The sequence below is a fragment of the Heterodontus francisci genome, chromosome 3, assembly GCF_036365525.1.
Source record: "Heterodontus francisci isolate sHetFra1 chromosome 3, sHetFra1.hap1, whole genome shotgun sequence".
NCBI classification, from domain to species: Eukaryota; Metazoa; Chordata; class Chondrichthyes; order Heterodontiformes; family Heterodontidae; genus Heterodontus; species Heterodontus francisci.
The window spans coordinates 22,514,646-22,540,428 of NC_090373.1; the positions used below are offsets into that span (position 1 = coordinate 22,514,646).

At 41.7% G+C, this 25,783-nt stretch overlaps 1 protein-coding gene across 10 annotated transcripts in view; it reads left to right on the top strand.

Annotated features, from left to right (window-relative positions):
* Nucleotides 1–13,641, top strand: part of dst (dystonin) — a 666,855-nt gene extending 653,214 nt beyond the window's left edge. For 8 of the 10 annotated variants that reach the window (XM_068020163.1, XM_068020162.1, XM_068020167.1 and 5 more), the window contains 6 exons: nt 2,657–2,674; nt 3,082–3,199; nt 5,112–5,299; nt 5,807–5,917; nt 11,487–11,610; nt 12,384–13,641. In XM_068020163.1, coding sequence (XP_067876264.1) covers nt 2,657–2,674; nt 3,082–3,199; nt 5,112–5,299; nt 5,807–5,917; nt 11,487–11,610; nt 12,384–12,658 — 834 coding nt within the window. In that variant the 3' untranslated portion in view covers nt 12,659–13,641. The remainder of the gene's footprint in view (nt 1–2,656; nt 2,675–3,081; nt 3,200–5,111; nt 5,300–5,806; nt 5,918–11,486; nt 11,611–12,383) is intronic. The other 2 variants (XM_068020169.1, XM_068020161.1) reach the window with 1 other exon arrangement.
* Nucleotides 13,642–25,783: the final 12,142 nt, after the last annotated feature.

Below are 25,783 nucleotides of genomic sequence, written 5' to 3' on the forward strand. Positions count from 1 at the left end.
TTAAAAAAAGCTGTTACAAATGTAAAGTAACTTGACAAAGCAAGGCTCTGAATCTAATGAATCAAGGAAAGAGCTGTGCCTATCTGCATATCTACATCTTAACACTGATGACCATTAAAGTGCGCTATCACTTAGTGATTGTGTGATGAAGAATTAGTTTAGTTGTAATGCGGGCCAAGGGATTTCAGCCCACCTTACCTTAACTCCAAGCATTACCCATGCATACCTTGCCTTGAATGCTCATATTTTAGCCATTGGACTGTGCCTTGTACACTACTTTAAATTCCACTACCTTTATTGCCACTTTATTATTAGAAATGTTAACAATCCCCCTGAAAGGTTCTTTTTTTCTGCTATGAGAGCTAACTTTGATAACATATATTAACAGAGATTGCTGTGAGCATTAGATGCCATCACCTGTCTCCTAAGTTCTCTTCTATAAAAATAATCACATTCTCTTACTCCCCCATATCTTATCTTTGAAGTTCCCTTTCCTCGATTCTTCCTACAGTCTTACATAAAATTTCAGTTTTAATTGAATCCATTTGCAAAGTCATTCTGTGGAGTCGATTATATAAATAATTTTATTTATGTTCAGAACTCAAGTTATTATCCCTCTAAACTCCTCATTCTTCACTGAAACTAATATTGGCCATGATTCCAACCTCTAGCCAGACCATCTTTTGCCCCCCACTTTCTGCTTGATTTCAGATCAAAAAACATTACTTTCTAGCATACTAATTTATAAATCTCAACATCATTTGTTAAAGCAAATATTTTACTTGTAAGTTATGCAATAACCTCACAGATTGAGCACTTCAGAAAAAAAAAATCCCAAGCACGCCTTGAAAACTTTACCAAGCGACTGCACTTCCATTGTTTAGTTGTGATAGATTTTCTTCCAGTTTTCTTTCTCCATCCTACGCATTCCCTTGGTATGTGTGGAGCGACCATGTTCTGGTGCTGTCAGGATCAGGATTAGTCTGCCTTACCACAAGCCAATTGCAATTAATTTTTCTAACTTTTTGAGGGTAGAATGAGCTTTTATATGTCACATATAAAAACCGAAATTGCTGGAAAACTCAGCAGGTCAGGCAGCATCTGTGGAGAGAGAAACAGAGTTAACGTTTCAGGTTGATTTCCAACATCCACAGTAATTTGCTTTTGTTTTAATGTGATGCACAAATATTGTTTGCTCTGTTTCTTGTGTTAATTGTGATGGCATTAGTCAGACTTTGAAAATCTCTTAATTACAGAAAAAAAACTTGTAACTTAAACAGATGCTCCATAAATGTTACTGTAAAATAGTAGAATAATGTGCCAGTTACATTGCATATTTGTCATTTTGTGCTACCATCTTGTACACTAAACATACAACAGTGTGGTGCAGAGTTTGCAATTGGGCAATGGGGACGAGAATACCTGAAAAAGGGTTGTCTCACCACCCACCACCGCCCCCTGCTTGTGTATATAGTATGTTACCCACAATGTATTAATGCATAAAAGGACTTCAGCTGTAATGTCTTTAATGCATATTTGCATAGAAATTTCACTAGTCGACTGGTGCCATAAGCAATGAATGCCTTTTGGTGTGCTGTTCTCTCTCATACTTGGCAGTGTGAGCAGTGATTATAATCATTGCCTGAACCCAACATTGCCCTACTCAGTGGAATGTAACTGAGCATAGCTTCCAAATGCTCGGATTTAACAAAAGTACAGCACAGTCCCCTTTCCTGCCATTGACAGGAGGAGGGTTGTGTTTGAGAGAGCTGTAGTCCAATTTGTAAACTTACAATGTATTTAGTGTTTCCATTTTATGAACTCTGGGAATCCCAATTTAACAATACGATTGCCAGCTAGATGCAGCCTGTATTGTCTGCAGGTGGTATTGCTAAAAGATAGTAACAGAGTTTACCAAAATTTTCTTATTGAGGATTCTTTGTTATTGAGGAACAATTCTGTATTGTTATTTTTCAATGACATAGTTGTGGAAAAAACAAATTGCTGTCATTTTCTTTAGAAATGTATTCGAGTTAATTGATGTCAGTGGTAAAATGCCCCACCCTGTGTGGTACCACGTCTTATGAGGAGCTATTCCGTTTTTAGTCTGTGCTGAGTCAATCTCAGCCAAGGCAATTGGCTTTGTATTTGCTGTATCAGGAAGGTAAGGTGAGAAATCACCTGAGATTGCAACTCCTGATAGCTATCCAGTGACTTATGCTGGGACGTATTTGTGTGTAGATCTCCAGTGAGGATGAGTACAACTGTGTGCGATGCCATGCACAATCGAGAAGCCAGCCAACAATTGTTGTCTAGCTTCATACAGAACAGATCACTTGGGTGAGGCACTGGAGAGTTGTCAACACCTGTGGAACTGTAGCCTAATCATTAACTCAGAAAAGAAGGGAAGGAAGCAAACAAAAGCGCATTGATCAAAAGAATAAAAACACATACTTCTGTGCCTCATTACAGTACAGGAATGTCACCACACTACTTAACAGGTTCTGTATGGCCTTACTTGCCTTGTACAAGAATTGGAAATTCCATCATCAATTTAGCTATTGAATATACAGCCATTTAAGAGCACTGTTATATTTCAAAACAAAAGCTGTTGTGACTAATTTTCTTTTTCTTCATATTCTCTTCCATGACTTAGTTCTTCCTGGGAAATCAGGTACAGAACAACATAAATGTCTGATGTGTTTTATCTGTTGTGCTGTGTGCTGTGGGCCAGTAACTGCTGCTTTGTGGCTTTCCAAGTTTAAACCAGTTGGACACAGAAAGCCTTTTCCAATCTGTTGTCCAAAAGCTTATTTTTTGATTATTGGAAATTGTTGGACCTTTTCTGCCACTATAAAAGTAGAAGTCTACGCTGCTCCTTTTCCTTTCACTTGTTCTTCACCCTTTCAAATCAGCTGTGTAAAAGTGGGGGAAAAATAAAGCTTGCAACTGCAAAAATAAATGCTTGATCTAAAACAAATTGGAACAGAAAATCACTAGCAATGTCATTATTTTTTTTTTTTAATTCTCCCTCTACAAGTTAAACTGCTGCTTAAGTGTTTCTTGCTGCCCTTTTTGCAGTTCGGTGACTCGCAGCAGTTGCGGCTTGTCCGCATCCTGCGCAGTACGGTTATGGTTCGTGTCGGAGGAGGCTGGATGGCGCTGGATGAGTTTTTGGTGAAAAATGACCCATGCAGAGGTAAGCTGTGAAATGTACTTTGGTTGGCTGTACCAGTCATCTGCTTTGACAGCACTAGCTCTTGTCATATGGTGTAATACCTCAGTAAGATAAACATCCACTTAAACATTGCAATAGAAATTTGTATGGTAAGAGAGAGGTACTCGCAGGCGATTGTGGCTTGAAACAGGCGCCAACAGTGGTCCAGTGAATAATGTACCATGTTGGTAGGGTTGCCAACTCTGACTGGATTTATTTCTGGAGGTTTCATGACATGATCTCGTGCCTCCGATTGCTCCGCCCCCACAATCCTACCACTGGTCGCACAACCTGTCCCATTCCTGCAACGCACCACCTTCCCACACCAAGTGTGAAGTGAATGAACTCTTGGTTACCTGATTGAATGATTTATTATTTCAGTCAAACAGCCAACTTTCCTAACTCTAATATTTTTACTACTAATCAATGAAAGTGTTCAAAGAAAATGAAAACAACAAATTTCTTTTAAAAAGCCACTCTGATTTTTTTCTTTAGTTTGCTCACAGCAGTGTACTGGATATGAAACTTGAATTCCAGGAGATTCCTGGAGGGTTGACAACACTACATGTTGTTCGGGCACTGGTGGGAAAGAAAAATCAGCCAGATCGCTGTCTAGTGACCTTTCCGTGAAACTGTGTGTGTGGGGGATCAGTCAGGTTCTCCTGCATGTCTACCATTGTTAGCCAATTGACACACTTGGTTTGAACTCAAACTCAAACTCAACGTCCATTTGGGTGAAAAGCAGCAAGTGTTGCCTGTGCCCTGTACCCCACCAAGAGTCAGCAGCTTTACTAGGAGCCAGGCTGAGGGGAGGAGGGGAGGTGAGAATTTAATCATTTTTAAATACATGGTAAAAAATTGAATTGAAACTATTTATTTATCAGTTAGAATGGATGCTTTTGTTTGAGTATTGTGGAATAATTATTCATTTATGTATATGTTAAAAAGAGCTTAAATGATCTCTCAGGTGTTGGTTTTATCCGTCCTGTGCTTGGTCCTGTTTCCTACTAAAGGTTTCTTCTCCATTTCCTTTGATGTGATGCGATCCCTTTATCATTTCTTCTAGTTCATCATCATGGGAGTAAAATGTTGCGTTCAGAATCAAACTCTTCAATTACCAGTCAGTCTCCTATAGGTTGGCAATCCTCTGTCTCTTTGCCTTCCCCTGTGTGCTTTCCTATTCTGTATGGCTTGATCCTCCTAGCAGCTTACAGCAGGCTTTTCATGTTTTTAAAAAAAAAGAGAACTGTAATCCAATGCGCTTTTAGTTTTTTTAACCAATTACAAAATGATCGCCCATTTTGAAATGCATGTGAAGTTGCTTACATGACTTTTTTCTTTTACCCGCAGTAATACTCACTGCAAGTAAGTGGTCACCTTGTCTAATATTGTAGCATCCTCCTAAGTGGAATGTACCTATCTGTTCTGCCTGAAAGTGGTGTGCTGTTTTGAGCTTCTGCACAAGTTTTTGGAGTTGGGTTTTGCTTTAGTGGGTCCCTAGGCCTTCTTAAACTGACTGCATGATGTTAGCGGAGTCCAAATTCTTGCATAGTTCACAACATAAAACTGAACTGAAACCTTTGATACTATCAGAATTTTTATTTTTCTTTCCATTTAAGTTTTCAAAATATTGCTGGGCTAATTCATGTCATGCTGCATTTATACACCAGCCCAAATGTTCAGTGCTGCTGTCGCAAGTTCTGTTGCTGGTATGGATAGGCTATCAATTCAGATTTTAGTATCATTTCATCATTCTGTTACCACTTTTTAGTCCTCCTGTTCACTTTCTTTTCCCCCACCCCCCCCACTTCACCTTGTCATTGCAAGTTTGGTGCTGGATCATGACAATACCGATGATTTAAATTTGAATTATTGTTTCATTCCTTTCTTTCAGCGAAGGGCAGAACGAATGTCGAACTACGTGAGAAGTTCATGCTTCCTGAGGCCCCCAGTCAGTCCATGGCTGCCTTCCGATCACGGGGTCGTAGGTCGCGGCCATCATCGAGAGCCGCATCTCCCAACAGGTCAACTTCCAGTGCCAGTGTATCAGTTCCACCAGCTTCTACAAATACTCCTCCTAAGGTAATGTTGAGCAGCACAATGCAGTTCAAGGTGTCTCTTGCAATCAGTATAGTTTAGTCAGCCAGTTACTTCAACCCTATGCAGAGCTCAGGCTATTGCTTCTGTTCAACAGCTGTGTGTTGCTTAATTGCATTGTTGTAGCAATCTCCCTTTTAACCTGCTATTTTATTACATTGCTGCTGATCTAATTACACTGCCATAGCTGCCTTAACAGTTGATTCAGGTTTGAGTTTTTGTGTGGGGGATTGGTTGTGAGGTATCTGCAAGTGTGCAATTCGCTATAACCCAATAATCACAGGAAGCTAAATGCATGCCAGATGTCATAGATTGCTGTACTAACCTGACTCACTTTGATTCTTCACTTGAAGGGAGTCACAGACATCATTGTATTTTTGATTTTACTCCTCCATACTCACCTTTCCTCCTCTATGGCACTGTTTATTCCTGATCATTTTATTTTATTGTCTTAATTTCCATTCATTTTCAATGTATCCTTGTTTCATACAGACACCCCAACATTTAATCCGCAATTATGATAAACCATGGTTGACAAACAGCAAAACATCAAGTCCTTATAAGTCACCAGAGTCCCCTGAACGCCGAATCCCATCTCCAGAGGTATAGTACGGTGAAGTACTCCCTGTCTAGGAACCAAGCTTTGGTATTGGTCAATTTACTCTACATTGTTTTGACTTTGAGTTTAGCTAGCTGCCTTAGTTAGGGCTGTAACAAAGCTTTTGTTGCTCGGAAAATTCTGGGAAGAATTTTGTGCTGTTTTTCAGGATTCCAATTTTTTTCCCTCTCTTCTGCAAATAGTTTGTGACGCAAAACTGAAACACTGTGGGAAATGATGAACTTTAAATGCTCTTGTGAATCCCTCTTAAAATTTTGCATCGCGTTTCAAAAAATGGATTGAACCAGTTTACATAGCAACAGTGCACGCACTCAAGATGCAGTGACGCCAGCCAGTGATTGAAGAACTTTGCACGTCATTATTCTGTTTTTAAAGATTTATTGCTGGAAAATAAACATTTTGGATTGCTTGTTTCAGTAGCTGAAGTTAACCTTATGGCTGAAATTCACTTTGTAATAAAAGCAAAGCAGATACAGCCAATTAAGCATTCTGTTCGGGAGGTGGGTGGAGGTTGAGGATTTGACATCTTTGATCTGTTAATATAGTGCAGTTTTATCATCTGTCAGTAGCTTGCATAAATTTATTATGTTTGTCAGAAGCAGTCTGAATTCCAAGGTCTAGGCTAAAGAATATTTAAAACTTTGAATCCTGAAAAAGAGGTCCTCTTATAGCCCTGTTACTTTTTTCTTAATCTATAACACTAGAAAATAGTTGAGATTTTTTTTTCCACACTTCTGAGCACTTCCTTTATGCATCCTGACCTCTGAGATCTAGCATTCATTAATCTTCTCAGAGTCTTCTCTCTTTATAACACCCTTGATCTCACAGCAGACACTCATTCCTCTTCATTCATTTCATCTTGTTTCATTGTACAGAGGGAAACACATGACTGCGTCAGTCTTTCCAAAGTACTTTTCTCTCTTCTCATCTTAAAAGCTTCACCTGTCTTCTTATGCATGATGGAGTAGTTGACTGACTGTGCAGTCCACACTGGAGTATAGTTCACTGTTGCAGTTTTTAACTCAGCTTCTGTGATTGCCAATTTTCTGGGGTTGGTGAAACCAGTTCAGCGATGCACTGTTAAAGCTACACAAAACCATACTTTAGATACTGTGGAGATGGGGGAGGAACTTCCACAGGGGGTCCCCCAATCTTCCACTGTAACTTCTGCAGAAACCCTGGAGGAATAGCGTAAATGGCTGCATTTATCCATTTGACCCATTTCTCTGGGGGTGGGGTTCTGTCAGAAAGTTATATCGGCCGATTGAGAGAATCCCCGTGGAAATTCCAAGTGTACGGGTGTAAAACGAACTTCATGAGTATTTTAAACTTTAAGTTAAATATCAGTGTTTGGCTTTGAGTAAAAGGACCGGGCAGGACCCAGGTTAACCTGTACTGAAGGCCTGCTCGGGTATAAAATTGAAACCTGACCCGACCACAGCCAACCTGACCCCGACCCAGGCCCGAGTTTTTAAATTTTTTTCGCACCCAACCCGACCCGACACGAATATTGCAATAAATTTAATTATATCAAACATGCTTTTGTGCTCTACCATGTCCAAATGGTGGTACTAGTGATCCTGTTCATCCGTTCCAGCAGCAGGTTATTCTTGCAGATGGAATTGTGGGGAATCATGGGTGAGCCTGATCCTGGGAGTTCCTGGAGGCAGCACTGTCCAGCCCGACCCAACCCAAGCCCGAATGCTGGACTCGGAATACAGACCTGACATGATCCGAACCTGACACATGTAGTCGGGTCCAGTCAGGTTCGGGTTGGGTAGCCAGGCGTTTAACCTGTACCAAGTTAGCTGATAAAAAGACCAGTTGATACATTATGGTCACTGCCCTTGCAACACTGAGGACGGGAAGGGCAACAATTCAAGCAATGTCTTGCTCACTGTCCAGGGCTCTCCGCTAGCAAGTGCACTCAAATAAGCAGCAGGAGCACGAAACAGAAAATGCTGTAGACATGCAGCAGGTCAGTTGGCCTTTGGAAAGATTGCACAGGTTAACAGTTTAAGTGCAAGCCATTCTTCAAAACAGAGTACTGAAGAAGAGTTTTTTTAGATTAGATTAGAGATACAGCACTGAAACAGGCCCTTCGGCCCACCGAGTCTGTGCCGAACATCAACCACCCATTCATACTAATCCTACACTAATCCCATATGCCTACCAAACATCCCCACCTGTCCTTATATTTCCCTACCACCTACCTATACTGGTGACAATTTATAATGGCCAATTTACCTATCAACCTGCAAGTCTTTTGGCTTGTGGGAGGAAACCGGAGCACCCGGAGAAAACCCACGCAGACACAGGGAGAACTTGCAAACTCCACACAGGCAGTACCCAGAATCGAACCCGGGTCCCTGGAGCTGTGAGGCTGCGGTGCTAACCACTGCGCCACTGTGCCGCCCCAATATTTTATATTAAAGTAAAATAATTTGCCCATTTTCCACACAGATACTAATACACCAGCTGCATGTTTGCAGCACTTACTGTTGATGCAGATATCTGAAACAAGAAACAGAATTTAGATTTTTACTTGTAAGTAGCAGGTCAGGCTCAGATTTCGTGCTCCTCTCCCACAGCCGAATGGCTCTTGCTTAGACTTAAATTGGGATAACACCCAGTCCTTCATGTTGGTGATTTTTCAGAATTCTAATGTTTTTGTCAACAAACAACTTGTTCCATGAACAGGTCCCCTATACTGTCACGCAGGTTCATAGTTTGGTATTAAACAAATGGTGACCAACACATTCAGCACCTGAAGCTCTGGGCTGCTTTCACATAGCTATCTCTGCAGTTTTCACAAGCGTATTTCATGAATTGCTGCATGGTCCCAGAGTGCTGGTAGTGCATGGAGACCTGTTCTTTGGCATGAAAAAATACGGGGGTAATATATTAATTATTGGAAAAAGCTGCGATAAAATTTGAATTGAAATGTACTGAAAATTATATTTCTGGATCCTTATCAGAATACGCTTCTGAAAACTGCAGAGATAGCTGCACGAAAACGGCCCAAAGCTTCAGGCGCTGAATGTGTTGGTCATCATTTATTTAATATCAAACTATGAACCTGTGTGACAGTATAGGGGACCTGTTCCCGGAGCGAGCTGTTTGTTGACAAAAACTTTTGAATTCTGAAAGATTACTTGCATGAAGGACTGAGTGTCGTCCCAATTCAGCAGACGCCTTAGTTTAAGGCTGAGATAGACCAATGGGATGAAGGTCTCTTCCTGCAGCTGTTACGATTAGTCTTAAACTAATCTGGGAACATTGAACTTCTCCCTGCTGCCACCTTGGTGAAATTGAAAATACTACAGCATGGAATGCTCTTCAAGCAAGGTGTTCCAGTAGATTGTCACAGTCCCTGAACTGCATCTAGTGTAGACACAATAGATATGCGCCACCAATGACCAGCATGTGATACTCCTGCAGCCAGTGGCATTTTAATATCAAGCAGGTGAACTCCATTTTGCTACAGCGGCTTATGTTCGATATTTCAGGTGTTACTGAGGTCAGCAAAGAAGTGGCGCCCTATACTGCTGATTCTCTATCGAGGGGAATACGAAGGGAGAGCAATGCCCCAAAGTCATGGGCCTTGAGCATGTCTGGCCTGGAGCCCAATAGCAGTGTAAAAATACGTGCTTCAGTCACTAGATGAAAAGAGAACATCCTGTGTCTCTTGATTCTGATCATTTTGAGCATAAAGTCAGTTTCAAATGTAACATATCTTGGTGTTGTAATAACATTAAATGAAGATAAGCAAGTATGATGCTGATTCCCTACTTATATTTCACAGCCACTTGCATTGTGCTGAATACGGAACTGATTGAGCGACACTCTGGATCTGACTTTGCAGCAATATATGCACATGTGCAATTACTATGACTTCATGTCTGATTTTCCAGTTCTGTGTGCAGAACTGCACACCGCGATGTTGAGGCAAGCCCTTTACAGACCAGCAATGTTAACATGTAGTTGGACTGTTTTGCAGGGCTTTGTGTTTAGCCCACCCGTGGTCAGGTTAAAACAACCCATTGCACAGCAAGTTGCTCCAGTGGCAGCTGTCACCTTTGTAGACACTGGTGCTTTGCTTTTTGAAAGCATGAATGAAAGCTACCTGTCGGCTGTGTCTGTGTGCATGTGTGTATATGTAAAATGTGTGTATGTGTGCCCTGCCTAAGGAGGGACGCATGTCACTTTAATGCTGTTAGCACATTGCCTCTGAAGAGTGTGTTGAAATAAAAATGAGGTTTAAAATATTTTCTGCCGCATTGAGTGATAGATTGGAAAATGTATAAGCAGATACTGGTGGCATCACAGGGCCGTCTCAGACCGTCCCTTTTAAGAGGCGTTTGCATAGAACCCTGTCCTCCTTCTCTTCCTGTGCAGTAAGGATGACCCCTAGTGGTTGCCTTGTAGCTTATTAAATTTAACCAGTCACACAGCATCTGCTCCCAAACCAGAGATTTTTTAAACTAAAGATCCAGACACTTGGGAATTAACTCTCTGGATTTTTTTCCCTTGTTTTTTGAGGGATTTTAAACCTAGTTCTAGGAAGTATATCGGGGAGATCTTTGGAATGTGGCAAAGTGAAAGTCAGTTACTCCTGGTGCTTTCTCCACCGTGACTTTGCCATACATGAGAATTTCAGGAAGGGAAAATGGGAAGGAAGCCTCCAAAAGCAGCCCTCTATTAACAGGTCAGAGATAGACACAACTAATAAATAATTGAAGGAATTGAGCTTTTGCTTTTCCTGCTCCTTTATCTCTTTGAAATAAAAAGGCTTTCACACTCAAAACTATCTCTAGAACTGTAAGCAAAGCTCACAATGAAGTAGTTAGAATATCTGATCATTCTAATCAGAACGCTGCAGGACTACTTATTTTAAACCTTGTCTTGTGCTGTATACATGGTTTACATGGCCTACAATGAGAAGTAGAGAAAAGACAGTTTGGTCAGTGTCATTCTTAGAATGAAGCTATATCCTATCACTACTACTTCTCTGGGCTATCCTTTTCGATCAAGGCATTTCTGCATCGTCATATATGCTAAATTCACCAGGGTTCTTTACGTGCCCCCTCCCCCAACCTTCCCTTTATATTAGAGTGCCATTGACTTTGGGAGAAATGCAAGGCTGCATTCTCCTAGAATGAGCTTTTATCCCCAGGGTTAATTTACTTACTGTCTTAATTAGCCAAATATCAAGGTTAATCCTTCAAAGCAGCAGGAAGAGATTGTAACCTCTCTGTCCCAAACAAATCATTATTCTAACAATCTCGCACACAAAATTAGAAAGGAAATTTCATTCATATATTGGATATAGCCAGTCAGTGCCAAACGTTAACTGATGTGTATATAATTCTTTTTGTTAAATGTGCTTGTGGTGTAGCCTAGATAAGACAACAACAAAGGCCTGATAATACCTAGCTTTGTGGGAAATGGATCAACATTTCAAGCAGTCCTTTGCATTATCCACTGCACCTCGAAGACATTTATATCTCCGGAGGGAAATATTAATCCGGTTCTCTATATAATGTGATCTAGGTTACTCCCATCCAGGGAAGCAAACTGCGACCGCCTGGGTATCTGTCAGGAAAAAGTTTTCACTCTGGAGACGAAAGCAATTTAACATCAACCCCTCCTTCTAGGGGGAGGTCACAAGTACCGGGTGAGTGTTCCATTGTGATTGTAATGCAACTATTTTCTATATTTGTAGATTAGAATTTGAAACCTTCCAGGGATAGAAATGCTGTCAAAAAATCCTTTGATATCTCTCTTGATAACTTCACTGCGAAGGATAATATGAAGCTGAATAAAGCTGGAAGGTCCCAGGTTTGAACTCTGTATTGCAACAGGCCTGAGCAAGACAGAACTAAAAGAGAGAGGAGGAAGTGGCAGGATAAAACAGTCTAGGTTCCCAATTTTGATCACAGCCTGTTGAAAAATGAATGTGGATGAGAACAGGATTGTGCTGAACTAAGTTGCCCTCCACGGTCAATTAGGCCCCTGAAGCTGCCTTTCCTGCTGCTCAAGTAAACAACTGGTGGGTGACTAGTGCCAGTAGAACTAATCCCTAGTAATAATCGAGACAATTAATGGCAGCATGACGGTGCTAGTGCACACCTCCTTGGCATTCCTGCTAGAGCTTAGAGCATTTGTCAGGAAATTGTGGGCTAAGATTGTGCAACATTCTGATAGGTGCTCCTGGAAAATGCCAAGTCGAAAAAATATCTTCATTTAAATTTCCTGAAATGAAATCTATGCAGTTATCTTCTGTGACCAATTTGTAGCCTTTGTGTAAACTTTAATGGTGATCAGAGTAAATCTAGTGCAAGATTATTTGGTTCTAATAATCTTGGATAAAGTGGTTTTATTTAAATTGAGCTGTGTGTATGTGTGCATATATATGTAGATAAAAACATACATTTTTTAAAAATCTAGCCCGAGAGTCAAGAAAAGCCCCAAGTCGGCCCACAAGCCGAGCAGGAAGCAAGACCGGCAGCAGAGCCAGTAGTCGCCGTGGGAGTGATGCTTCTGATTTCGACATTTCAGATATCCAATCTGTATGCTCAGATGTTTCAGAGACTGTGCCTGACACTAGCAGATCAGGGTCACGAGCAGGATCTCGGCCATCTTCAGCAAAACCTTCAAAAATCCCAACACCCTCAAGGAGATCCCCAGCGGCTAGCAAACTGAGCGCGGCCTCCAAAAGATAGTGCGATCAACTTGGTGGAGTTCTCCTAAGTTGTTTGATAGTGCAGTCCTTGGGATGTAAAATATTCTGTAGAATCCGTTGTGAAATATTGCAAGAGGTGGACTTCTGATGCTGCAGAATGGCCTTATTTGTGTGTTTGTCTTGTAGGTATGTTATTTTATGTGAATAATTATTTTGTTCCTTTTTTGTTGATGCCATATCCTCTGGAGGGAAAATTAAACAAAGCTTTTAAGAAAGATGTAAGTTAAACTAATATTTTTACATGATAATGTGGAATTAGGTAACTATCGCTGAAAGCTGTTTCTGAATGTACTGTTATAGATACAAAATCCCAGGAACGTGTCATGTCAATAAGCAGGCAGATGACTCCATGGTTTGCTAACAGCTCTAATTACCTCATGCACAATTCAATGAGGCAATGCTGGATTTTGTGAAATAATCTTTATTTTGCTCGGAGCTGATTTTTCTCAATTACACACAAAGCAAATGTCTGTGTCCCAGGTGAAAAAAAGGGATGTAAAAAATCGATCAGCACTACCTTAATGTAGCAAATTGAACTGACAACTGTTTAGTTAACACACTAATGCCGGCTGTTAAGAAAACATTTGAAAAAAAATTCCTGCAGCATTTTTGTGCCATTTCATTTAGCTGGGATCAAACTGCCATTGTTACAACTCTCGTGCCCTCCCCACAAGTCATTTGTACTAATAATAATTAATATATAAGTATGAAGTGTGTTGATGTCAATGTAAAATTTTATTTTGCTTGAGTGGATGATAATTGTATCATTGATCCCATTTTATATTAAAGCAAAGTTGCTTGCAGTAAGTCACAAACTGAATCATCCCTACTTGTTACTTTGCAGCGATCCTTCATGCAGGATTTAAAAAAAGTGGTTGATAATTTACTGTAGGTTTACAGCAGTAAAATGAATGACCTAGAAGGGGTCTCTCCAAATGCTTATTAAAAAGCATTCTTTTCAGACTTATGCCAGTTTTTGTCCTTTGTACTTCACTTTGCCCATGCCAAGATTGCAGATTTGGGATCTCAGAATATAAACATGAAACAACAACAACTTGCATTTATATCGCACCTTTAACGTGATGCTAAGGAAGCAAAAATGGACACTGAGCCCGAAGGAGATATTAGGGTCAACCAAAAGGTTTGGTCTCAACTTTAAGGAGGTTCTTAAAGAAGGTGCAGAGTTTTAGGGAGGGATTTCCAGAGAATGGGGCCTATGTAGCTGAAGTCATGGGTGTCGATGGTGGGATAAAAGAAGTGAGAAGGGCAAAAGCGGTCAAAGTCAGAGGAATAAGGAGTTTACGAGATAAAGTTGTAGGGCTGGAGGCACATAGGGTGGAGCCATGAACGATAGGATATGCGCAGCAGAGTTTGGATGAGGTGAAGTTTACAGGGTTGAGGATGGGAGACCAGCCAGGAGAGCATTGTCTGGAGATGATAAAGGTATGGATGAGGGTTTTACCAGTAAATGGGCTGAAGTAGGTGTGGATGCAGTTGATATTTAAAAGGTGAAAGTCGGCATCTTTCTAATGCAGAGGAGATAGGATCAGAAACTCAGCTCAGAATCAGATAGAAAAATGAAGTTCTGTCTGAGATCATGGCTGTGGAGGACAGAGTCATTATCAAGAGAACAGACTTTGTGACAGGGTGTCAATCTTTCAGCTGGAGGAAAATGCTACTCATCCACGACTGGATGTCAGGCAAACAGCCTGACAGGACAGAGGCAGTGAACAGATGAAGAGAGGTGATGGAGATGTAGAGCTGGGGGTCATCGGTGTACATGTGGAAGCTGACCCCATGTCTGCAGATGATGGATGCATTGGGGCAGTATGTCCCTCTCTAGTAGCTCAGTGTTACTATACCTTGTTCTTCCTCCAGAAGGTGGCCTTAGCCACTGACTGTTCTATAACTGACATCAGATTCCTGATTGGCTTGTTCAAGACCTATCTAGACCCTGACTATCCAAGATTTGTGTCTTCATGCACTTATAGTGATAACCCCAATTTAGGAAACAAAAACCAAACAGACAAGATTTCACTTCTATAAATGTTACTTTAACACTCAAACCAAAACTAACATAAATTAAACATGAACTAGCAGTTAGATCACTGTTGACTTAGATATCTTAAAGGTTACACGTTATTAGAGGCAACGAAGATAGGACTGCTCAGAGGATTTGTAAGGGCTATCAGTAAGAGGGTGCCGAACAATTCCAATGTTAAAATCAGAAACTCTCTCAAGTACTTTTCCAAGTCCTGTCCTTCAGGATGCAGATATGGAGGTAATGATGTCCTGTCGAGAGTGAGCAATGCAATCTTTCCTTTAACAGTTTGGCCTTGTTGACTCTCGAACAACCTTGGCCTCACCCACAACAGTCCTGATGGTTGGTTCCATTGATAACTCTTTAAGTCACCGAAGACAGCTGCCAATAGCTCCAAGTTTGTCTCTTTATAACAACAGCTGGTTGTTTTTGCTTCCACTCACCGCGTAATACTCTTAAACTGAAACCTGAGCTCCAGTCACATATCTCGGTTACACCGCTGATCATAAAACTGCTTTTTAAACTGGTTAGGATCAGTTCTTGTCTTTCCTCGAACTGGAGCTTTCAGTTTCACTGCCAGTAAATGACTGTCTCAGAAAAAAAAACACAAGCTTTGAATCCAAAGTCATAGCACCTAACTGTCCGTTCAACAGGTCAGCTGTATATAGAACGCAGTCTTCACATGAGGACCCCATCACACTTCTCCCCTTGGGAAAAATAATTCCTTAACGTAGTAAGGTTTTGTTTAAAACAGTTTAATAAAAAGTTCCTAATATAACTGTTTTTTTTAACAAATTGCTTATTACATAGTGTAAGGTAACATTTTCATATTCTACTATTACATGCATCATATTTAAAAAATCATGAGGTTTAACCAATGACAAAATTAGGATTAATAGGATTCAGACATGGTAACATTTCCACGGTTCAGAGCTTACCTTCACTCTTACACCCTTTCTTAAGCCCTGGACCGAGCTTCAGCAATTACATTGCTTTTCCTTGCAACATGTACAATTTTCAGTATAAACGGCTGTAACATTAAACTCCAAAGAAACAGCTGGAGCTTCATTGTTCTGAACTTTCCAGGAACACAAGTGAGTTGTGATCTATATAAATCAATATTTCTCCCTATCAGTTGCATATACGTCAAACTGTTGTATATCCTAACTTCACGCTTCTTTCTCGATGGTCGAGTACTTTGTTTGATGTTTATTGAGCTTCCTACAGAAGTAGCTAACAGGCCGTTCCATACCAGCATCACCATCTTGGAGCAGCACTGCTTCTACCCCTACATCACTGGTATCAATGGCCACTGTGAATGGTTTATTAAAATCTTGTGCTGCAAGAACTGGTTCTTTTATTAAAATAGCCTTTAACTTCTTAAATGCTGTTTGGCATGACTCTGACCATTCAACCTTCACATTTTTCTTTGACAGATTTGTCAATGGGGGTGACTACTGTGCTGAAGTTTCCTGTAGAACCCACACATACCCAGAAATTGTAACACTTCTTTCTTTGTCTTTGGTATAGGAAAGTCTATTATCACCTGAAACTTGGTCTCTCGTGGTAATGCCTGACCTTGACCCACGATATGACCTAAATAAGTAATGTTGGTCTTGGCAAACGTGCTCTTTGCCAGGTTTATGACGAGGTTAGCTTTGGCCACCCTGTCAAATAGAGCTTTCAAATGTCAGACATGATCACTCCAAGTGTCACTGTACACCAAATGATCATTGATGTACTCAACACAATTCCTCAATTCGGCAATCACTTGATTGGTTAATCTTTGAAATGTAGCCGATGCATTTTTCATACCAAATGACATGACTTTATATTGGAACAAACCATCTGGTGTCACAAAAACAGATATTTCTTTCACGAGGTCAGATAAGGGGACGTGCCAATATCCTTTAAGTAAATCAATCTTCCTCACAAAAGCTGAATTCCAACCCCTCACCCCGCCCCCCCCCCCCCCCCCCCCAAATCAATACAATCCTCAACCCTTGGGATTGGATAGGAATCCATTTTAGTTACCGCATTAACCTTTTGATAATCAGAGAAGTGCGCCCTGGCTTATCTACATATACAGGCTTATACTCCCTCAATCGGTTGATTATGTCTTTCCTCTGTTGCTCGGGTAGATGGTGCAGCATCCCATCCAGTCTCTCCAACACCTCTGTGTTCGCCAGCTTCACTGCAGGAGAATCAGTCTGGGAGCTCTCAGTCTCAGACTCAGCATCTGGTTCATCACGTACACCTACTATACTCTATACCACCTGTGCTACACCTACTGGCTGACTATGCTCACGGTCATAGTATCTCTTCAGCATCTTCACGTCACACCCTTTGACTTTTGATACTGTATGGTCCACTAATCCCAACTTTCAGTAGTTCACCAGGCAAAGGCAATAAAACTAGCACCTTATCTCTGTGTTGAAAACTATGTGCCTTAGCTGTTCTATCTACTTGGGTTTTCATCACCTGCTGAGAAACTTTGAAATGTTCTCTGGCCATCTCACAAACTTTTGAGAATCTTCTCCCAGGACTCTAACACATGACCTAAGATGGTAAATTACCTCCTCTAGTGCTGAAGATCTCTCAATGAGTTTAAGACGACCCCTAACCTCATTCCCATAGACCAATTTGAAGGGATTGAAACCAGTAAACTCATGCGGTGTGTCCCTTGTTGAGAATAGCAAAAAATGATGTCCCTTATCCCAATCATGGGGATACTCAAAGCAATAGGCCTTAACCATGCTCTTTTGGGTTTGATGATATCTTTCCAAAGCACTTTGTGACTATGGGTGATAAGTAGACGACTTGAGCTGCTTCACTCCCAAATTAAATATGACCTGGAATATGCCTAATATGAAACTTGACCCCTCGTCAGGCTGAATTTCTTTTGCCAACCCATACCGAGTGAAAAACTGAATCAACCACTCAATGACAGCTTTTACTGTGATCTTTTTCAAAGGTATTGCCTCTGGAAATTGAGTGGACAAATCCATGATGGTCAGGAGATACTAATAACCTGACTTAATTGTAGGTTAGGGTCCAACGCAATCCACAAGAATGGTTCATCAAACACAGATATTGGTATTAATGGGGCTGACTTAATCGAAGGCTGTGGCTTCCCAATTATCTGACATGTATGGCATGTGTGACATCTTACAGAAGTCAACCTCATCCCTGTGCAGCTTTGGCCAGTAAAAATGCACCATAACCCTTGCCTGTGTCTCCCAAACACCCAAATGACCTGCAACTGGAATCTCGTGGGCAATTCTCCAAATTTCACTGTGGTAGCTAGGAGAGACAACAATTTGATGGACTACAGCTCAATCCTCATCAGCGGGTCTCTGGGAAGGTCTCCACTTCCTCATCAAAGTGTCATTCTTGACGTAATAACACTCAGGGACCTTTCCAGCTTCTGCCTCAGAACACACTGCCGGAGACAAGCTTCTTCAGTCAGCATCTGCCTGTCGTGCCTCAATCAAAGAGGTTCTACTAAACAATTCACCATTATTAGCCTTGGAGCCTTTACCATCACCATCAACATCCCCATGCAATAACTTTAAAAAAATTTCACCCAACCAAATATCCGAATTGGCCCCCACAACAACTGAATCCATCTCATATTGTTTAGCCCTGTAAGCCCGGGATCTAGTCACAACACAATCTTGGAATATTCCTGGAAATTCTTCCTGCAAAACCTCAGTTTCAGCAATCTCAACTGGCTTTTCCGAAACTACTGGAGACGCTGTTACCTTATCCCCAGCCAAGTCATTTTCTAGCAGAAAATCTACACCATCAATGGGCAAACAAGGAATGACCCCAACAGTAACAGGACCAGTGACCAAGTCACATTTTAAATCTACCCTATATAAAAGAATGGATAAATAGGTTCTATCTATCCCTTGAATTAAGACTTTTGTATTCACCTGCCAACATTACTGACTGTGCCACCCCTGCATCTCTAAGGATAACAATTGAATTGCCTGCCTTGCCAGACAACTGTGGAGATACTTCAGCCTTAAACAGCAAAATTCTATTGCCTTTTGCAACCTGATTCGTTCTATCAATGAAAGTGAGAGTGCTTGTCATGAGCGTTACCCACTAAGATCATATTTTCTGGGGAAACACCCTTCGACTGTACACATGTGACGGGCTTGTTTTTCCACTTCCAACACTCAGCCTTTACATATCCTTTCTTATGACAGAATTAGAATGTCAGCCCCTCCTGGCTTTGTCTTTTACTACCCTGAGGTCTGTCTGTCTCTCTACTTTTGGCATCTTTCTCAGTCGAACCAGATCTTTTTAAATTATCAACCTTCCTGTCTTTCCAACTTTTCTGGAAGGTTCCAAACTGGAGCTTGTAACTACTGCCATTACTGTGGTATCCCTTATTTTGTCAGTTTTATGTTCTTCCAGGTGGGACCTTATTCCTGAAGACTCTATTTTTGAATTTTTCCATCAGAGGTACTTCCCTAATTTCTCAAAATCTTGCACAATCTTCATTGATCTATACCACCTATCAAACACCACTTCCTTCCCGCTAGCAAATTCCACATATGTGTGGCCTCTTTTTTGTAAATTCCTAATTTTTTGTCTGGAGGCTTCTGGTACTAACTCATAGACATTGGGAACAGCAGTCATTATTATAGTCTCATGAATGTTCATCTGAATACACATCCAAAGCTTTCCCTACGAAAACATTCTGTAGGAGCATTGTCCAAGATGGCTTTGGCCTCTCCAGATTCATGGCAATTTTCTCAAATGACACAAAGTACATTTCTACTCCCTTTCCTCTAAATTTAAGTACCAAGTGTATATTCTTTGCCAAATCAAATCTACGAGGAGTTTCCTCTGTGTTATTCTCAATTTTTACCCACCGATGCACACCCACTGGCTTGGATCTTTTCCTTTTTTAATTTGATGTCCAATTTAAATTTACGCATGCATCATAAAGGCAAAATACTGCAGATGCCAGAAATCTGAAATAAAAACAAGAAATGTTGGAAATATTCAGCAGGTCTGGCAGCATCTGGGGAGAGAGAAGCAGAGTTAACATTTCAAGTCAGTGACCCTTCGCCAGAACTGGCAAAGGTTAGAAATGTAATAGGTTTTAAGAGGGGGTGGGGCAAGAGATAACAAAAGAGAAAGTGTTGATAGGACAGGGTCACAGAGAATAACTGACCAGAAGGTCATGGAGAAAAGGCAAATGGTATGTTAATGGTGTGTTGAAAGACAAAACATTAATCCAGAGAGGGTATTAATGGACAGAAAATTGAAGAGCCCTGGTCCAAAGATGAAAAACACCGTGGGCAGGCACATGGTAAGAAAAATGAATGATGAAACAAACTAAAATAAAATAGAGAAAAAAGAAAAATAATTGAAAATAAAAATGAGGGGCCAGTCATGCTCTGAAATTATTGAACTCAATGTTCAGTCCGGCAGGCTGTAGCGTGCCTAATCAGTAAATGAAATGCTGTTCCTCGAGCTTGCGTTGATGTTCACTGAAACACTGCAGCAAGCCCAGGATAGAGATGTGAGCATGAGAGCAGGGGGGAGAGTTGAAATGGCAAGCAACCGGAAGCTCAGGGTCCTGCTTTCGGACTGAGTGGAGGTGTTCCGCAAAGCAGTCACCCAATCTGCGTTTGATCTCCCCCAATGCAGAGGAGACCACATTGTGAGCAGCGAATACAGTATACTACATTGAAAGAAGTACAAGTAAATCGCTGCTTCACCTGAAAGGAGTGTTTGGGGCCTTGGATAGTGAGGAGAGAGGAGGTAAAAGCGCAGGTATTACACCTCCGGCGATTGCATTGGAAGGGGACGAGGTGTTGGGGATAATGGAGGAATGGACCAGGGTCTCACGGAGGGAATGATCCCTTCGGAATGCTGACAGGGCAAGGGAGGGGAAGATGCATTTGGTGGTGGCATCACGTTTGAGATGGCGGAGGATGATCCTTTGGATTTGGAGGCTGGTGAGGTGGAAAGTGAGGACAAGGGGAACCCTGTCACGGTTCTGGGAGGGAGGGGATGGGGTGAGGGTAGAGGTGCGGGAAACGGGCCAGACACGGTTGAGGGCTTTGTCAAACACAGTGGGGGGGAATCCTCGGTTGCAGAAAGAGGAAGACATATCAGAAGCACTGTCATGGAAGGTAGCATCATCAGAGCAGATGCGTCGGAGATGGAGAACTGGGAGAATGGAATGGAGTCCTTACAGGAGGCAGGGTGTGAAGAAGTGTAGTTGAGGTAGCTGTGGTAGTCGGTGGGCTTATCATGAATATTAGTAGACAGCCTATTTCTACCTCCTTCCTAAAATCCACAAACAGGACTGTCCCGACAGATCCATCGTTTCAGCCTGTTCCTGCCCCACTGAACCTATTTCTTCCTATCTTGACTCTATCTTTTCTCCGCTGGTCCAGTCTCATCCCACCTACATCCGTGACTCTTCTGAAGCCTTACGTCATTTTGACAATTTCCAGTTTCCCAGCCCCATCTGCCTCCCCTTCACTATGGACGTCCAATCTCTCTAAACCTCCATCCCCCACCAGGACAGTTTGAGGGCTCTCCACTTCTTCATTGAACAGAGGCCCAACCAGGCCCCATCCGCCACCACCCTCCTCTGCCTGGCTGAACTTGTTCTCACATTGAACAACTTCTCCTTCAACCCCACTCACTTCCTTCAAGTAAAAGGTGTTGCTATGGGTACCCGCATGGGTCCTAGTTATGCCTGTCTTTTTGTGGGATATGTCAAACATTCCTTGTTCCAGGCCAACTCAGGCCCCCTCCCTCAATTCTTTTTCCGGTACATTGATGACTGTATCGGTGCCGTTTCCTGTTCCCACTCGGAACTGGAAAACTTTATCAACTTTGCTTCCAATTACCACCCTTCTCTCCCGTTTACATGGTCCATCTCTGACACTTCCCTTCCCTTCCTCGACTTCTCTGTCTCCATCTCTGGGGATAGGCTGTCTACTAATATACATTATAAGCCCACCGACTCCCACAGCTACCTCGACGACACTTCTTCACACCCCGCCTCCTGTAAGGACTCCATTCCGTTCTCCCAGTTTCTCCGTCTCTGACGCATCTGCTCTGATGATGCTACCTTCCATGACAGCGCTTCTGATATGTCTTCCCTTTTCCTCAGCCGAGGATTTCCCCCCACTGTGGTTGACAGGGCCCTCAACCATGTCTGGTCATTTCCTGCACCTCTACCCTCACCCCTGCCCCTCCCTCCCAGAACCGCGACAGGGTTCCCCTTGTCCTCACTTTCCACCCCATCAGCCTCCATATCCAAAGGATCGTTCTCCGCCATTTCTGCCACCTCCAGCGTGATGCCACCACCAAACGCATCTTCCCCTCCCCTGTCAGCATTCCGAAGAGATCTTCCCTCCGCGACACCCTGGTCCACTCCTCCATTACCCCCACCACCTCGTCCCTTTCAAATGGCACCTTCCCGTGCAATCGCAAGAGGTGTAATACTTGCCCATTTATCTCCTCTCTCCTCACTATCCAAGGCCCCAAACACTCCTTTCAGGTGAAGCAGCGATTTTCTTGTACTTCTTTCAATGTAGTATACTGTATTCACTGCTCACAATGTGGTCTCCTCTACATTGGGGAGACCAAACGCAGACTGGGTGACCGCTTTGCGGAACACCTCCACTCAGTCTGAAAGCAGGACCCTGAGCTTCCGGTTGCTTGCCATTTCAACACTCCCCCCTGCTCTCATGCTCACATCTCTGTCCTGGGATTGCTGCAGTGTTCCAGTGAACATCAACGCAAGCTCAAGGAACAGCATTTCATTTACCGATTAGGTACACTACAGCCTGCCGGACTGAACATTGAGTTCAATAATTTCAGAGCATGACAGGCCCACTTTTTTATTTTCAGTTATTTTTTATTTTTATTTTAGTTTATTTTATTTTAGTTTGTTTCATCATTCATTTTTCTTACCATGTGCCTTCGCACTGTTTTTTTCATGTTGATGCTATGGGCCAGGGCTGATCATTTATCTGTCCATTAACACCCTCCCTGCACTAATGCTTTGTCTTTCAACACACCATTAACATACCGTTTGCCTTTGCTCCATGACCTTCTGGTCAGTTATTCTCTGTGACTCTGTCCCAAAGACCTGCTACCCGACTCACATCCGACGGGACCTGCGACATGTGTCGGGTTTGGGTCGGTTCGCACTTCCAGGTCCAGCATTCGGGCTCGGGTCGGGTTGGGTCGGGCTGGATCGGACATGCTCTCTCACAACCTCTGGTAAGTGATTCTAATGTTAATTTACTTTTTGGACTTTAAAAGTGGTTTTGTTACAGTTATTTAAAGCCTGTGCAGGTAAGGAACAAAGTGAGAAACGGAAGGTAAGTTAACTGATGGTCGGGTCGGATTGGTCGCGGGAAAAAATGGAAGGACTCGGGCCAGAGGGTTGGGCTCGGGGTCGGATGGGTTCTGTCGGGCTCAGGTCGGGTCTCATTTGCAGACCTGAGCAGGCCTTTACCCTGTCCTATCAACACCTTGCCTTTTGTTATCTCTTGCCCCACCCTGCTTTATTTGCTTAAAACCTATTATATTTCTAACCTTTGCCAGTTCTGATGAAAGGTCACTGACCTGAAACGTTAACTCTGCTTCTCTCTCCACAGATGCTGTCAGACCTGCTGAGTATTTCCAGCATTTCTTGTTTTTATTATGCATATTTTATTCTCTTTTTCTTCCCTTTCGCATTCAAGTTTTTTCATTTCAAATTATCTTGGTCTTTCTCTTTTGTTTCATCCATTTTTCTTTTGGCCTTTCTTCACTTGCTCTTTCTCTTGCTCTCTTTCTTTGTTCCCTTCCCATTCTTATCTTCTCTAATTCAATTTTGGCTAGTTCCACTTGAATGCTAGCAGAAACAATCTCTTCTTTCACCAGCTTCAGGCAAGAAACCAATTCTTACATTATCTCTGTTTTCTTAGCCCCTGGTTTTAAGCTGACCCTTAGGTTCCCTGCTATAGTCTTCAGCTTTTCTTGTGTCAACTGTTTCAAGGCATTAAGAGGCAAATCCCCTTTCTCCACAAAGGTCTGAGTATCAAAGGTACTCAAATTGATTTCTCACTGAATGCAGCCAAAGTAAATATAAAATCTTGTTTGTTTATACTCTGGAAAATTCCAGCCAACCCATTTTACACACTAATCATGAATGATCTGAATCCCGGACAAGCCCCCAGTTTTGTTATGATCACTATGCAGACCACCAACAAATGAAAAGAATCGAATCCACCGATGGACCCCAATTTAGGAAACAAGAAAGCAAGTGGACAAGATTTCACTTTTATAAATTTTACTTTAACACTCAAACCAAAACCAACATAAATTAAACATGAACTAACGTTTAATATATCTTAAAGGTTACATGTTAACAATCGGATGCAACAAAAGTAGTCCTTACTAGTCCTCTGAACAGTCTTATCAGCAAAATGGCATTGAACAGTTCCACAGTACAACGAGATCAGGAACTTCCTTTGGTAGGTTTTAAAGTCCAGTCCTCAAGGTTGCAGATACGGAAGTAATGATGTCCTGTCAATAATGAGCAATACAAACTTCCCTTTAACAGTTCGGTCTTGTCGCCTCTCCAACCACTTCGGCCTTCGCACCACCATCCTGGCGGTATGGCACCACGGACAACCAATGGGCAGCCCTCATTTCAGGCTTCTTCTCAGGCAGCCAAACTGTGGCTTTGTAGTCCAAGCATAAGCCTTCTTTAAAAAAAAACACCCAGCTCTTTAGCTGGCTTAACATTCACTGGTGTTTTCTTAACAAACTGAAACTAAAAACATTCGATCACATGCCCTTGGTAAAAAAATACAAGCTGTTTGCTTTCTGTCACAGGCCTGTTTGTTTGTCGAACCTGGGTTTGGCTTTCAACTGAAAACCCCCGGCCCCAAATCAGGGACCGTCTCAATACCACAAACACAAGCTGTACAGAACTCAGTTTCCACATGAAGACTTCATAACATCCACTACACTATTTTAAAAACAAGCTTTTATTCTCCAATTCTTGTCAGGTTTTACTTTGTTGGGTGTTTTATTACCCTTAGGCCATTGAACATAAATTGACAGAGACTTCATGATCTTAATAATGCCCTGGTCAATATTCTGCTACATTGTTGAAGGTTTCATCCTTCAGTAACCTTTGCTTCCTAGGTTTGCCTTTCCCAAACTGCAGCTTTTGTATTGGGATGTCACTGTGATCAGAAGATGAGATTTGCCAGCAAGCAGGTAAAACCAATTTTGAGTTCCTCATGTGATTCAACCATAATAGCTATATAAGCTGTTCTGCCTTTGTTCTGTATTAAATAATGTAAAATTGTATCTAAATCCTTACAACTGGCACTTGCTTCCCAATATTAATGATCAACTGCAGTGTCCTTATCTCATTTTGTCTAACTGCCAAGTAAAATGAGTTGACTGATAATTCACAACAGTTAACCACAGAGGACATTTAGTGCCTCACCTTTATACAGGTGCAATAAATATTCAGCATCAACCACATGGTTGTGTATTTTGAGCACAGAATTCCTTCTGAAAGCAAATATTAATGGTACTTGCTGATCATTAGAATGTTTCTCATTGGCTTAATTTCTCTAAACTTCCCGACAGGTAAAATAAATATAAAAAATATGCGAATATATATGTTTAAAGTTCAATATATGACAATGCAAACCAGAACTGTTTTATTAATATTTTACTGTCAACATGAAAGTCGCACAAGGTTGAAATGAATTTTCCAAATATTTCATGATGTACAAAACATTTTGGTACATACTCCATCTGATCCAAATGAAGAACTGTGCAGCGCTTTGCTGGTAATGCATTGACAGGGATATGCACTCTATCATAGCTACATTCAGGTCTACATTGCATTGTCTAATTCTTCTGACTTGTTGACTGTCACAGCAAATGCAGATTGGTCAGGGAATTGACACCACTTCCAAGCTAAATCAATATGCTACCTGGAATCAATGCATGCTTTGGAAATGCTCGTATTAATTTCTGTATCAGTCACACGCAAAG